General features: G+C 48.5%; 1 protein-coding gene across 2 annotated transcripts in view; it reads right to left on the minus strand.

The window, feature by feature from the left end:
- LOC142880287 (glutamate receptor ionotropic, delta-1-like) overlaps positions 1-16440 on the minus strand; it is a 206504-nt gene that overhangs the window by 45208 nt on the left and 144856 nt on the right. For both annotated transcript variants that reach the window (XM_076014089.1, XM_076014090.1), the window contains exon 4: positions 16232-16437. In XM_076014089.1, coding sequence (XP_075870204.1) covers positions 16232-16437 — 206 coding nt within the window. The remainder of the gene's footprint in view (positions 1-16231; positions 16438-16440) is intronic.

The raw sequence follows: 16440 nt of genomic DNA on the forward strand, positions 1-16440 counted from the left end.
GCGGCTCTACATCAGCTCGGGTGCGCGAGTGCGAGCGCGTCGCGTGACCTTCGCCAGCTCCGCTGATGCATCACCTGAGGGCCGCCAGCTTGTTAACAGAGCCGCATTTAACTTGACGCTGAGGAAGATGAATGTGGACGGGCCGCCCCGGATGCAGGAATATAACGGGCTCCTCTGACTGATGTGGACGGAGGGTCAAGCGCACACTTGTATTACTCTTCCCCAGCAGCAAGTTTCTCCCCGTCCGCTGTGATGGAGCGGCCGGCAGACGGAGCCGTCTTATCAGCTGCCAGCGGAAGAAGAAGAAGAAGAAAAAAAAAAAGTCGGCGGTGGTGGTGGCGGCGGCTGAGGCAGCGGCTGGGATGTGATGTGGCAGGCAAGCCGGGAGAGAATTGAGAATAATTTGCAGCTTTTTCTGGGACGGCGACACAGGAGAACGTGGCATATGCTGCTGTCCACCTGCACAGACACAGAGCCTTCTGCTGCTGCTGCTGCTGCTGCATGAGGAATAACAGGTGCACCTGGCCTGAAGGTCCCGCTCTGTGTGTTCCAACACCCTCTCCATCAGATGCAGCAGGTTTTTTTTTTTTGGTTAATTTCTTTTTAACTTGAAACAATGCCACCTTGGCTGGCAAACAAAGTGAGTGCAGTGGACTGAGTGTTGTCGAGTGCAAAGGGGCCACCTAGCAGCTGGGAGAGATTCCAACATACGAATAAAAACCATATTAAGTTGCAAAGATAAGCATCATTAAAAATGAGAAATACCATTGCATTAGCTATGAACTAAGAAGTGCAAATTCTGCATCAGCAAACCTACGAGAGGATTAGGAGGATTAGGACCACTAGAAGAGAAAAAATATATTGCAGGAAGGAGATTTTTATTTAAGTTTTCATTTCCAGTTTTAAATTGAAATTTTGTGAATAAAGTCAAAATTTTGTAAAAAAAAAAAAAAAAAAAAAGGCCATGTAAAAACGACGCAAAATTAAGATTTTATTCACAAAATTCCGTCTTTTTTACATCAATTTTTTTCTCTTCTTGTGGCCCTAATCCTCTTCTGTAGCAAACCCTAAACTTGGGATTATTTGGGGATCATTGGTGGGTATTTCCCCACCGTGCTCCCGCATGGCTCACGCCTGCACGGCGGGAGATGTAGTTTACGGCCGATGCAAACTGTAAAGCAGCACTGGAGTCGATATTGAGACGATTACACAACCCTTTACACTCCTGCAGGCCCCATGAAGTGCCAAACCAGACCCAGATTTTACTGGCGGGCTTTGAGTGTGACACATGAGCTCCAGTCAAGGGCCCAAAAAAATTCAAAGCATATAAATGGCATCGAGGCTGCAATCAAACAAAATCCGCCGCCACGGCGTGAAGGCAGGCTTTCCTCATTCATTTTTATCAAAAGCTTGTCCCTTTTTTTTTTTTTTTTTCACCCAACACAGTTTTCAACTTTGCCTGCCAGAGCCTGAAGCCACATTCTAGCTGCCAATCACATCCTTGGGGGGGCTCTGACACGAATAGCACGCTGTGAGAATGAGAAATTCATGGGTGCCTACAACATGTATGAGAATAGAACAGGAGAACAAGCGGCTGCCCAGAGCACAACCCAGAACGCCGTGGAGAAGTTTGATCTCTCCGAGAAACAATACAATAACAACACGCACACACACACACACACACACACACACACACAAGAGAACCTTTTAATAAATCACGCTGCTGCCTTCTGGGTCTGTATTGATGCTGCCGCCCTCTCCGCAGCAATAAGGAAGTTCTTGGCTCTCGTTAAGTACTACGGGTCATGTTAAGTAGGCAGACTCGATGCACCGGACTCGGGCTGATCAGGCTGCAAACGGCTGAACTCGACCGGCAAAACGAAGCAAGCAAACAAGAAAAGACGGATTAAGAGGAGTCACGGCGAGTTTAACCGGGCCGAGGAAGGATCTGAAACTCATCCTAATTACTCCGGCGCAGGCTGAGGAGCGTCTTCTCGGACCGCCATGGGAAAGGAGAGGTGTTACAGCGAGTGGGAGTGTGAAAGTTTAAGTTTGACACGGCGCTATTTTTTTTTTCCTCCCTCCAAACAGCGAGCGGAGGAGGCTTCGCTCGTCCTCTGCCAACTGCTTCCTTGGCTAATATTGAGATATAACGTCGGCGAGCTGTTAAGTTTAAAGTCTTTATTGTCAAATGCGTTTAACTTTTGGGTTTGTTTTATGTGACGATTAGCAGAGTGGAGCGCGTGAGCTGAAGGGCCATTCTGGGTTTTTCACAAAACAAAACAAAAAAAGATTTATAAAACAGTAATTACAGGTAAACAACGTTCCAGGGGGGTTTGCAGAGGAATGGAAACGCTCTTCAGATGAACAGACAAGAAAATAAGCAATTTGTTTCAGTGGATGCAGCATTTGCTGCATCCAGCCGTACCTCCTTGTACAATAAAGACTCAAAGCGCCGCTCTCGAAGCTCAGGGCTTCCAGTCTCGCTCGCTCGCTCACTCGCTCGCTCGCTCGCTTGCGGGGGAATCTAATTTGCCAGCAGGCTCTAGTAGCGGCAGAGTGATGGTTTTGCTGCTTTGCGGCCAGCAAGATTTCCAATAGAGCTGAGGAGCCACTTTAATTCAATCTGTCTCATCGAGATCAATAAAAGTGTCTGAACTGCGATTCCTCGGGACGCGGCGCTCTTTAAAAAGGCCACGACGACTCCCGCAACCCCTCGCGCACATTACTGCCGCCGCCAAACGGCCGGAGATGAGCTCTAATGGGGGATGCAGCGCCACAAAGACAGACGGACTGACCGCAAGGACGAGAAGCGAGGGTCTTCATCTCAGGGCTTGACTGCGAGGGCCCGCGGTGCCGCCCTGAGCAAAGAGAGACGTGGCAGGGTGGGAGGGGCAACACAAAGAGCCGGCCGGGAGAGAAGGGGCGGAGCCCGGGAAGAGGATGGAAGGTGCATGATCAAAGCCTATATTTTGAAATCACTTACTTCTCCATTAGTTTGATTAATGGCGCCGGCCTCGCCGCCAGACAGAAGCAAGGGCCTTGAAAAATGATGCAATTACGGCTTTTTGAATAGAGGGGCTGAAGAGAGCCGGCGTAAGGGAGGATCTGTGGTGGTGGTGGTGGTGGGGGGGGAAGTGGGGGGATTCGGAGCAGCATCCCGGAGACGGAGACGGGCAATCCCGTCTCCCATCCAACCCCCCCGACCGAGGACCCTGAAGCCCTTCTGTTGGCCGCCCCCTCCGAGGCCGCTGTCATTAGGCTTAATGGCACTGCTGCACTGCTGCACTGCTGCTCCGCTGCTCTGCTGCGCCGTGAATGATGATTAATATGCATCTGCAGCATCTTTTGATGTTGCCCGTCTGACGCCGCTTGGCGCTCTGCAGGTGATGCTCCGCCCCCTCCAACGTCCCTCCCTAATTCACGGGGAATTAGTTTTGGGTTATGGTCAAACATTTAGGTGATTTTTTTTTTTTTTTTTGCTAAGATGTTTGAATTTTGCCTGGTTGTCTTAATGAATGTGTTTTAATTTTCTTTTCTTTTCTTTATCTCTGTTGTTCATGTTTTTTTCTTTGTTGTGAGCCACTTTGAGTTTGGTATGAAAAGTGTCATATAAATAAATAAAGTTTGAAGTCTGCTGTCGCTGTCACCAACTGACCCAACTGGCGGTGAAGAAACCTGATTGGTCGGTCCCTGCATGTGGAAGACAGAAGGGTTGACCACTTGTCTCCTTCCATAGCTTCACAACTGGAGAAGCTTTTTACTTTCTGGACAGTTCGTGACATCGTTTTTTTTTGTAATTATTATTTCCAGACGGATGAGCAAAATAAAAACCATTAGACATTAGACATGATTGTTTTCGCTTGAGTTTTTGCCTGGTCCAATTTTGCGCGTGGTGGGTCACACCCAGCCAGCGGTATAACGCACGCACGCGCACACACACACACACACACACACACACACACACACACACACACACACACACACACCCTTGTGCAACCATGTGACCTCCAAGGGCAGTCCTTGGCACAGTGCCACAGAAGGAGACATGGGTTGCACTCACACTAATCACACGACCCTCGGAGCCCCTCGGTTACATAAAGACAACAGCAGACTACAGAGAGCCGACATGGCGGTGGGCGTTTGGGCGCGTTTGTGATTCATGGAAGAGGAAGAAGTGCGATCGATGAAATTGATGGCGGGGCTGAATGCGGGTAATTACCTGGCAAAAATAATCACTGACGTGGTTTATATTTGTACATAAAGCCTGATGATGTTCTGCGAGGTGGTGGCGCCCACAATTGTCCAATTAGTGCAGCTTTTCTAAGGCTCTGCCGTGTGGGAGGCGGTCTACAGCAGACCAGAAAAAGTTGGCCGGTGAGATCCAAATCAGACAATTTGCGATATTATTGCGAGAAAAAGGAAAACAAAAAGTTTATTTCTTTTTTTCCCCCTTTTTTTTTAAAATGTCTGGCAGCTCCGCTGGAAGCGGCAGCTGAACCTCTGGCTCGGTGCTGCACTCATGTTGTACTGTGTTCTATGTATTTTAAAAAAAGGACTTGATCGATCCCAGTCTGGGATCATCTCCACCACTCCCCGAGTCCAACCCTCAATGCTGGCCTGGAATCGTGAGCGGGTTTTGAAGCCACCGCATGCCGGTATCAGGCCAGACGGGCCTCTGAGCGGCAGTCGGCTGGGTTGAACACATGACTGGAGCCGTCCTGCAGGGTTGATGATGACTTCAATCTAACGCGTACGCGATGTTGAACGGAGCAAAGAGGCCAGGCTGGAGAGGGGAAATCTGCTGCGATCCCTGAGGGAGAGCTTACAGTCGACACTCACATGAAAACTAAAGAAGTGCATGTGACGTGCGCTATTGCAAACGCTGCGCCCCCACCACCGCCCCTCTTTCCTTTCATCCATTTCTGCGGGACCGTTTGAAATCCTTCTAAATTCTCCTTTACGGCGTCGAGATCCCGAAAGCTCTGAGCGCGTTGCCCGCGCACGCTCGTGCTCATTAGCATTTACAGTGATTCTCTCTATATGGCTCTTTGCGTTTCCACATCAGAATCAGTTAAGACTTCCGTTTGGCGCTCGCGGCGGAAAAAAAACAAAAAAAAAAACAGAAAGAAAAACCCTACGTCCACTAATGAAATTAAAGAGGCACTTAAATCGGCGGTGAAAACTCCCACAGGCAGGTGGGAAGCACGACCCTCCCCCGCCCACCCCCCGACCCCCAGCAGTAACTTCCTGTGCCGGCATGTTAATGGCTGGTTGCGAAAAAATAATAATAGCTGGGCTGAATAATTGCAAATCCATAATAAGAGTAATACACATGTTGGGGAATCTACATTCCTTCTGTCAGCCACATCGGGGGGTGACGGCCCTCCAGGGAAACACTATTTTCTCTCCTTCCGTTTTCCTGCTGCTGGCTGACAGCAAATGAAGGCCGGGCAGCGCGCGGTGCATAAAGGAATCAGAGCTTTTTCAATGTCTGCAACACGATTCTGACACAGCCACAGCTGCGGTTCATCAAAGGCTTTTAAAAGTCTCCGTAGATTCTCTCTTTTTTTCTCCCCTCCGGCAATCCTTCATTGCGACCACTCAGCGGCCGCAGGAGCACAAGTCTTGAGTGCTCGTGCCTCCTGTGCCTTTCACGCCGCCACTGTGAGGGTTTGCTTTCCCCCCTAATTCCTGCTGCTAACGTGACGCAGGCCTCCCTATCGGTGGAAGAATCAATTGCCGGAAGTGTTGAGTGCTCTGCTACCGTGCGCTGTGTGGCACCGCCTTCAAAACGTACAGACATCAGTTTGACCGTCATGTCGTAGGTCAAATATATTTATTTATACATGTGTACACTACCAGTCAAACATTTGCAAACACCCGTTTCATCTTTATCTTTACTACTTTCTACGCTGTAGATACATACTGAAGTTAAAAACCGAAATATGTTATGTTATATGTATTTCATATGAAGGGTGGCTATTCTAGATCATCTAAAATAAAAAACTTGTTGGTTATTTCACACTTATTTGTTTAATATATATTCCATATGTTTTCAGTCATAGTTTTGATGCCTTGAGTGACAATCTACAATGTGAACAGTCATGAAAATGAAAGAAAAACCATTAAATCAACAGTATGAGTCCAAAGTTTTGACTGGTAGTGTATGACAGATACTTTTAATGTCCATCTTCTATTGCAGTACATCGGTAACATAAACCTTGAGTGGAGTGTGTGGTCTGACCAATGAGCCAATGTGCTGTACGGATCCTGATTCCAGAAGGCGATTCCGACAAACGTCCCGCTAGCTTCCTGCGCGCTGTTAGCGCCGGACTCGCCGAGGAAAACAAGGCCGGGCCTGAGCGGCTGCGCTCATTTTCAAATGTGGGCGTTAACACGGACCTGGGAGCCGAGCATCAAAGGAACATGTGAATATGCATGGCCGCATGTTGAGCAACCTGCTCATCCATATTTGCGGAGAAGGAGAAAGGAGCAGAGAGACGACGGGGACAAACAGCAAAGAAAGTGGAGGAGAACCCGTGAGACGACACCTCCGCCGGATTCTTCGGCCAGTGTTTTCAGCGGCGGCGCCCTTTAATTGAACATTTTCTCCGGGGCTTTTAGGAACGTGTTGTGGGAGGAGTTGGGGGGCTGCATGCTGGCTACCAGCGACGGGCGGCCCTTGTTTTCCAAGTGGTTGGCTTTGCAATTACCACCAGAAAGTCCGCCGGTGTTTTCGAGGTCGCCACTCGGGAATTGAGCAATAATTCCGAGCTGGCGGCGACAGTTTAACACAGACAGAACTTTCCGACACTGTGGCGGGATTTTGGTGTAATTGCGAGGCGTGCGATGCAGCGAGGAGACGAGTAATAAAGCCATGAGCATACACGCGCAAAATAAAAGCGGCTCGGTTCTAGCGCGGCTCCGCCAGGAAAAAAAAACTATAATAGAAAACGTTCGAAATTAAAACACACGCATACACGCGCAAAACAATTTTCTCACATGGAAGAGAGCGCTGCTGTTCAAAGCAGCCAGCCCCTGCGATCGGATCGCGTTCCGGGCCGACTTGCCAAGAAACGCCAACAACAATAAGAGAGAAAAGAAAAGGGAGCAGCGGGGAGCAAAGAGAACAACTTCTAACATTCAGCGCGCAGCTTTAGAGGTCAGCAGATAAATGAGGCAGACTTGACTGGGAGGCTTTTATGAGGTTAACTGTTATTCCTCCTGAATAAATTGCCCAAGAGGTTCACTGTTTCAATAATGCTAAGCATGACTCATAATCACGGGCATCAATCAAAGTTTATCACCCTCTGTCAGCGCCCGGTTTAAGGCGCCCCTGCTGAAATGCATAAAGTGCGAAAAAAAAATAAAACAAAATAAAAAAAAAGGAAAGGCTTTCTGCTCCCTTTACCTGCCTGTTTTCTCCGCTTTATTTCTAAGGTGAAGCCAGAAGGACAAAGTTAGTGTGATCGCAGACAGCAGGGAGCTAAAAGCTGTGGGGGAAAAGTGCTTCCCAAATAATGAAAGATTGATTTTTTTTTGGGGGGGGGGGGTTTACTTGCTTTTTTTCTCATTAGCACTGCCATCATTGCCAAACCCCCCCCCCCCACACACACACCCCACCCTGGCGCGATCGCCAACCACCATTCCAACTTGTTTACCCTTTAAAGGTCCTCCTCCACGTCCCAGGGACTCGCGGCGACGTTGATTGATGTGTCGTCACAGGCCTTCACCTCCACTTTTTAATTCCCCGGCGTTACTTATGAAAAGGCAAATTATTTATGAAAAGCTCTTTAGCTTCGGCAGATGAGTCATGCTCGGGAAAGCGATAATGATCCATCACGCGCGCCGCTTGCCAAACGCCGCCGCTTGCAAAACACTGCTATTTGCCTTCCTCCCTCCTCGCCGCTCCTTCTTGCTCCTCCGCCGTCTCTCTCACTCGCCAACTGGAGTCGACTCTCGTCGTCGTCGTTACTGATGGAAGCACCGCCTATCTTTCACCTGTCTAAGCGCAGTGTTGAGGGGGCTGATGGTCACTTCCAGATTTAAGAGACTAACTTTGGCGGTCCCAGTTCCAACAATAAACAAGGGTGGTTTGGTGGAACCGGTCCCAGTTTGAGCTGCACAGGCCTCACAGAACAAGAGTTTCTCTCCATCCGAGGCTCCGCCCTGGCACAGCCCTCTCCCTTGCGATTGGCCAGTCGCTCACTACTTTGAAGAAGTGCGGTAGTGATGAAGAAAGTCGAGCAAAATCCCAACGGCTCGTTTGAGGGCAGTCACAAAGTCGGCCCACTTAAAAATGAGGAAGTTGTCACTTTGTGGAACATGGTGTGTTAGTCGGAACGCCAGTATGCAAAAAGACACAAAATTAGCTGAAAAAGTCAGTTTTTCATAATTGATCCACTTTCATCCTGATGCATTTCCTCCCTTGTGAAACGCAGCCTCCAACTTCCTGAATATAAATAGTCCCTTGTCTTTTCTTGAAAATGTCATCCACACCACTGTATATGCAGGTTGTCAGATGATGCCAACACACATCAGACCAAACTGTGGCAGAATGACCTCTGCACAGCGACCCGTTGGCCAATCGGGAGCCTTGAGAACAACAAAATTGTATGACAAAGAAAATGACTTGCTTCAGAGTATTACACTGAAAGACGACGTTAAAAAAGAAGCACAAAAAAGGCCACCGGAGGACTTCAATACCAAAGGAACGAGCCAAAAACATCTCGACTCATTCCTCACGATTTTTCACCAGCGGAGAATCTGCTTGTTTGGTGACAAGAAGACAAACAGCAAATCAACACACGTGTGTGAACAAGGTCCCATTAATTACAAGCAGTTCCAGCCAATGTAATGGAGGGAAAAACAGAAACTCTTTATTGATTAGCAACAAAATGACACAAGGTCTCGGCCATTATGCAGCTGGGACTGATCAGCTTTCAGGTATTTATCACAGTTAATGAACAACCTGAGAGAAACAAAAGCCACTTTTCCTCCCCAGGACCACCGCGGCGCCGCGCCGCTGCCAGACAGGAGGAGCAGACAGAGTGATGACGGCGGTATTAGGAAACAAAAACAAGTTTGTCGAGGTGGCCGAGAAGAAATGAGAAACAGCGAGAACAAGGGCACAACTGCGGCGCGCAATAAGAGCAGAGACAGAATGAGATGAGGTTAGAGGCAGAGGAGGGAAAAAAAGAAGAAGAAGCAAGAGGGGAGAAAGATAAAGTGGCCACGCGGGTTTGGAACATGAAACCATTAGGGTGGGGGAAAATACTGGGAGGCAGTGTGTGCTGTAAGAGAGGGAGGAAAGAGAGACCATGAGAGAGGAGGAGCAGGAGGAGGAGGAGGAGGAGGAGATGTAGAACAATGACAGATAGTTTTCTGGCAGGCACAATTTGTCACACTGATATTGGGAGGAAAATAGGAGAGATGAGCAGCGGGGGTGGGGGTCAGAGGGGGAGGACAGGGGGTCCAGGCGGTGGTGGCAGCGGTAAAGCCGAGGTGAGGGAAGGTGAGAGAGGGAATGTGAGAGAGGGATAGACTCCCAGGGCCTCCTCACCTCCCGACCCTCCCACACAGCGACGGCTTCATCTCCCTCACATCTCTGTTTGATTCCAGCTCCAGCTCCAGCAGCAGCAGCAGCAGCAGCAGCAGCAGCAGCAGCAGCAGCAGCCAATCAGATTCATCTTGGGTGGCGGTTCAAATCCCGCTCCATCCCAGTCTGCCGCTGTGTCCTTGGGCAAGACACGTCACCCACACCGCCTCGTACGACTGTGGGTGGATGCTGGGTGGTGGTCGGAGGGGCCGATTGGTGCAGGTTGGCTGCCAAGCTTCCATCAGTCTGCCTGGGGGCAGCTGTGGCTACACATGGAGCTCACCGCCACCAGCAGTGTGAATGCGGTGTGAATGAATAATAGGTTCAATGTAAAACGCTCTGAGCGTCTGGAGAAGCGGCGTATAAATCCACTCCATTATTGTTATTATCTTGAATGAGAGACAGAGGCGCGTCTGATGCGTTTACCCCCTCAATTATTGCGTGAAGCTCCTTTAAAAAGAGACGCTCGACACTTTGGAGTCGCCTTCCATTTTCGTGCCAAAGATGCGAGATGTGACAACTGTTAGAAATATCGGCGGTTGTTGTCGACGGGGGTGTTTAGACGAGGAAACACCATCTGATCCTGACCACCACCAAACCCCGAAGTCTTCGATCGTTCCGCCTGCTTAAGTTCCTCTGTTGAGTCCCTTCAAAGTAAAAGTAAAAGTTCAAAGTTCGTTAAAAAGCCTTCCCAAAGTCCCAGATGATCTCTGGCAGAGTTTGAGAACGTCAGCAAGGACTTCTGGATTTATTAAGGGGAGAGTTTACGCGGCACTTGCTCTATTCTTGCTCTCTTCATCTTAATGAGACTTTTATTTTGGGGGGAATTTTAAGAATTATTGAGAGAAAATTTTAGACACTTGCTTCCAAAAAATACTCGGAGAGCAATCGTTTGAATCTGATAAATTTGCATCTTGAATAAAGTATCTTTTATTTTGAACGTTGACAATAAGGACAATAACACCATCACTCTAAGGGACTCCTAATCCCAGACTGCAACTGCTATGATCATACACCACCAATAACCATTGGCCCTCCCCCTCCTGTTCCTGACGTCAGCCGCCAGCTCGCAAAATCAAAGTGATCCACACTCCACAGACAAACGCCGTCGCCTTCATTTGTGAACAGAGGGGCAGAGAAAACCAGATCAGCGAGGCCACAAGCTCTCTGCGCGATGAAATAAAAAGAAAAGAAATGGGATGCAGCCCGACCGACCTCCTTCATTAGCGGCAGGAGCTGCCAGTGACTGATCTTGGCGGGGCTGCGATCGCTGCTGCTGCTGCTGCTGCTGCTGCTGCTGCTGCTGCTGCTGCGTGTCTTGGCACCTGCATGCGTCTGTGCATGAAAGCAAAGGGAGCAGTTTGTTCCGGCGCCGCGCTCGTCGACAACAGCGCGCACGCTCGCTGTGTCAGGTTAATGAGTCGTGCTCAGATAAACACTTCCAGGTCACGGCTGAGGGTTGTTGTTGTTGTTCATCGGGAAGGACGCGGGCAAGAAGCCCGAGTCGCAAGGAAGGAAGGAAGGAAGGAAGGTGGGCCAGACAGTAAAAATATGCATGGTTGAAAAAGAAAAATAGAGTAATTATCTGTTAAGTAATCGGAAAAAAAAAGAGACATTTGGAGAGGAAACAGAAAACAGGGATTAATACATTCAGGAAAATATGAGCTCCATCCAACAATGATTAATAAAATGTTTTTAATTGAGGTGCATAATCTAAGACACCTTGTGATTCGATTCGGTTTCCACAATAAAAAGCTGCTCCTATTCAAACAAATGATGAAGATAACATGAATAATTATAATAATCTCGTTTCCATCTTTTTACAACACACACACACACACACACACACACACACACACACACCACAGGCAGCTTTTAGAAAACGGTCCAGCCGCTGCAAGGTATCCAGTTCACAGAACAGCAGTCAGCCTTCCAACACACAATGATTTGACCTCCATCAAAGAAATGCCAAGAACACAAGAAAAGAGCACCCGGAGTCAAGTGCTCTGAAGGCCAGAGACAGGACACCGCGGAATACCGTCCGCCTGCTGGATGTCGATAAGTGAAGCTGCCAACAGTAAAAAATAAATAAATAAAATAAAATGAAAACAACCAAAAACCAAAGCCATCGCTGCTGTCTTTCAACAACGCTTTCAAATCACCGTCTGCAAAAGATTCTGACGGTGAGACGCACCGCACAGTTTCCAGGAAGCACCTCCACCGCCACAACACAGGCGTCCCACTTTAATCAGCCATCCATGGTCTTTATCAGGAGATATTCAAGCACGGCGACCTCAGCTGTTGAGCGGTCAGCTGGGGACTCGTCTTCCCTAAAGGCCTTTTTCCTATTCAGAGTCACTTCCTCTTCTTGCTCCTCCAGCCACTCTCACCACTGACCGACCCTTCTCCCTCGCACCCTCTGGGGGAAGACAGAGGCTCGGCTGCACCAGCATCGAGACGGACAACATTACGCAACAGCTTCGCCCCCCCCCCCCCAAAATAATACGGCAGACTTATTTTTTTACACCAAACTTGATTTGCAGAGGAGCACAACTGAGCCTGGAGGAGCCGCGGTGGCTTCAGCTGCCGGGTGTGTGAGAAATGATTAAAAGGTGGAAGAAGAAGAAGAAGAAGAAGAAGAAGAAGAAGAAGAAGAAGAAGAAGAAGAAGATTTTGATTTTTACAATCACATTTATTTACAAAGTACAGGCTAAAAACTTATGCACCTTTCCTAACATAAATAAAATGATTAAAGAAGAAGAAGAAGAAGAAGAAGAAGAAGAGGCGTCGCCTCCCTGTGGTCTCAGCAGCAATGTTGGGATTACTCCATAAAAGTAATGCTACTGATTACTCCTTAATAGAGTAATCTAATTACTTCTTTAACTACTTTGCTTCATAAGTAATCAATTACTAATTACTAATTACTTGAGTTAAAAAAGAGATAAAGTAAGGTAAGTAAAGTAATTATGAAATAATTAGCAGTTTTGCCACAGTAATCCTGTTACAATCCGTTACTCAAAAAGTAGTTTAATTACAGTAGTGGATTACTTAGTAATAAATTACTCACCAACACTGGGTCTCAGGTACCAGAAAAACACGTCTTTGCTCTCTGGAGTTTCTCCGCTGTCAGATCAGTTTCAGCGCTCTTTAGCGCCCCATCTCGACTCTCCGCTGCTCTTCCACTTTATTTCACCCGCTGCGTTTTCAAGCAGGGGTGCAGCGCTACTCCGGAGGAGCTCCTCAGAGCCACCTCCTCCTCCGTCTCATCATTGACCTTTCTTCCAGACTAACCCCCCCCCCCCCCTCCACCACCACCACCACCACCACTCCGTCTTTTGCGGAAAAGTGCAAAGCAGTGAGTCATGGATGGGATTTATATACCTTCGCTACGTCACAACTCACTCAACTTCCGTCCGCTGAGTGGCTCTTCAGCTCTTTACAGCCTCCTCAAGCAAGTGTGCGCACATTAATGCAAATGAGGGGAAATGCATTCAAATTGCTGCAGTTTTTTCCTGTAAAATCTTCACAGATGCAAATCACAGACACGTTTCGGGAAATGTCTCCCACGAGCTGCACGCTGAGCAGCCAGGTAGGAGTCGAGAATTGGTGGACCCTGGGCTCTCTTTCCCGCCACTGTGCATCACATGGAAAGTGACTTTACAGACGGTAAAAGATGTCGGGTTGTTTATTAATTCCTTTTGTGCCCTGATGTGTATTTTCTACATCCGCCTGATTAGGCAAAACACTCGGCATCGCGAGCCAAGGACAAACGAGCCACTTCAAGGCCTAAAATCCCATTTTACGGCCTGGCATCCCGTTTTACGCATCCCCTTCAGAGGCTTGCGTGACTGCAGGGAGGGAGAGGATGAAGAGCGGCCGGGTGTCGGGGACGAGGGCGGCGCCTCGGCCGGCACGAGACGCTACATCCTCTCATGGCCGAAATGAGGCAGAGAGGAGATGGCAACTGTCTGGAAGGAGGGAAGACGAGGAGGAAGGGGGAGGGGGAGACGAGGAGGGAGGGAGAGAGGGAGGCGGCGTCCAGAGTGAGAAGTGGGAGTGATGCAGAGTGACCATGTTATTAAAGACGCTGGTGTGCAGCACACAGCGGCTGGTCAGGCAAACTGATGTTATAAAAATAAAGTCTTGTGCGGTTTCAAACTTTTGATGAATTAATGTTCTGACGAGTACATGATGGGATTTTTTTTTTTTTTTTGTTATAGCCAAGACATATTTCCACTGAGGAGAAAAATGAAACAAGAACAAAACAAAGGCTTGTTTGTTGTGCAGTGCGGGTCTATTTTCAGGTGATTTTATGCCGCTTAATTGTAATTTCGGATCGCTGTGCTGTGTTACGTCGACTAGTTGACTTGTTTGTACATCCCTTTGATGCTGGGTTGTAGTTGCTTGCAGCTTTCATTTATTTTGTCACTGTTTGCTGCTAATTCTGCACCATTTACAGTCATCCTTGGAGTTTTTAATAGCTGATTTGCATCTTTTGGTTGGTTTTTTTTTGTCACTTTGTAGTCATTTCTGTGTCTCTTAGCGGCGTCGTCCAATGGCAAATCTTTTTTTTTTTTTTTTCGTTGCTTCACATTAAAATTTAAATATGAAGAAAAGCGGAGCACAACAGGAAAAGAGAAAGAAAGAGAGAAAAACCCTCTGAGGTACAAAAATCCCAAAAAGAGATGAATGCATATAAGATGGCAATGATGCCGTCGCCCCTCTTTTCTCAAATCGCTCTGAGCCACTTCATTAATGTTTCCTTGCAAGGGTTATTAATACAACAAGAGCCTGCAATCCCCCTGACAAGACGCATTTATTTACCATCAAAACAAAAAAGAAAATCATATGATCATATATCAGTTCGTCACCGGGGCAGCTTCCCCCTATCATTAACCCACTCTGTTGTAGTTCATGCATAGTCGGCTCTCATAGGCACCATCACCACCATCATCCCACAGATTTGCATATTTGGACTCCCTGCCAACTATCTGCGGCAGCAACCAAAGTGTTAATGAAGCTTTGATTCTCTGCCGCCAATATATTAACATATTTACAGAAAACACTTGGGAGATGTGCTAAATGTGGAGCCCTGCTTATTCCCGAGCTCCCGAGACGCCTCATGCTAATTGTGTAAGGAATGATAAAGAATATAATTGGCGAGACTAATTGCAAACTTATATGAAAAGATGGTGGCGTCATTCGGCGTGTGTGTGTGTGTGTGTGTGTGTGTGTGAGAAAGACTCTGTTTGGGCCAAGTAACGAGATCAAAGCTGCACAAGCATTAATGGAACTTAAAAGACTTGCCACATTCACAACCTGCGCTCCCTCTCAGATGAATATTGGGGCATTTTGCAACGCTAACAAGTCGGATTTTCGCCCGGTAATTTCATTTAGTCTCCGCTCATAATAGGCGCATTAAATGGGGAGCCACGGTGGGCAGGCAGAAGCTCGGTTCACGTGCGCCGCGGCCAAGAAAGCACGGTGCGAGTCTGTTCTGCTACGCTGCCATTGCAGCTCAGCAAAAGAGAGGGAAAAGACCCCGATTATCAGAGGAAGACCTTCATTTTTCTGCTGCACCGGAATACACAGTAAGCTCACTTCCTTTAAAAGTCGACGGGTAGGAGAAAGGTTGTGACGCAAGTGTGTAGAACTGCACGAGGTTACTGTGAAACACCACAGGAGAAGATCAGGGAGATGGTTTTACAGAAGTCCTCACAATAAAATAAAAAACACAAGGTGACGCAAAAACTCAGTTTTGTCTTTTCACCTGACTGGCTATGGCAAGAATACTGTTAAACATCCCGGCACGCAGCAGTTAGCTCGCTAGCTAGCCTGGGGAAGGCGTTGATGCTCCTCGGAGATGGAGATCCAGCCAGTCACCTTCAAACTTTATGGCGCCCCTTACAAAAGCTTTCTATGGGCAGAAGAAAGGCTCTGTGTTGCTGAGTGTGTGCCTGAGTGTGTTCCTCTGCTACTCAAGGTGATTACTTGATCAGGTTCAGACACAGGAAACATAGAGAGCTTATTTAACAGAGCGAAAAAAAAAAAAAAAACTCCTAATTTCCTCACCAAAACAGGTACGCACAGCTCAAGTGCGTCAGTCGCGGACAAAACAACAGAAAGTGGGGTGAGTCACGGAGTAGCAGCCCTGCGCTGCACGATGCCCAGAGCCGTTGAGATTTGACAAACCGGAGATTAGAAAAAGGCTTTAGGAATCAAAACAAAACCCCATCTATCTCCCCTCCGCCGTGTTTCACATCAGAAATACCCTCCATGCTGCCCCGAGATTCCTCGCCATCTTTTTGATTGGCAATATTGTCGCGCGGGAAGCGGTTTCCGTCCCGCCGCCGAGGCAATATTCAAAGCAAGAGTCACTGCCGACTGATCTCGCCACCTGCCTCGCGTCTTGTCGTCCCTCCGCTGGGGCTCCGGCGACCGTCAGTCGTACTTTGTCTTATCGCTCTCGACAAGCGGGGGTGGCAGGAGCGGTCGCCTCACACCGCTTTCCCAGTAAAACCCGGCATTCCGCTGATAAAGTGACTTGGCTTGTCGGGACGCTAGCGTCGCCGATGGACGCGGCCGCGGCCTCGACGGACACATGCGTACCATACGGGAATGCGGCCTCACCTGGTGGATGAACACCTGCGCCCCCCGGGGACTCATGAGCAGCACGGCCCGCCGCAGGGTGTCCCGGTAGCGGTTGAGCTCCTCGGTGCGCATGGTGCTGAAGAGGTCGTTGAAAACACGGCTCACGTTGCGGTCCACACGCTGCAGGGAGACGTCCAGGCCGAGGCGGGACGACTGGTCCATGAAGGTCTGCAGGCCTCGGATGTCTG

This window comes from Nelusetta ayraudi, unplaced genomic scaffold (genome assembly GCF_046127955.1).
Source record: "Nelusetta ayraudi isolate G7.1 ecotype Tasmania unplaced genomic scaffold, CSIRO-AGI_Nayr_v1 ptg000165l, whole genome shotgun sequence".
Taxonomy (NCBI): domain Eukaryota; kingdom Metazoa; phylum Chordata; class Actinopteri; order Tetraodontiformes; family Monacanthidae; genus Nelusetta; species Nelusetta ayraudi.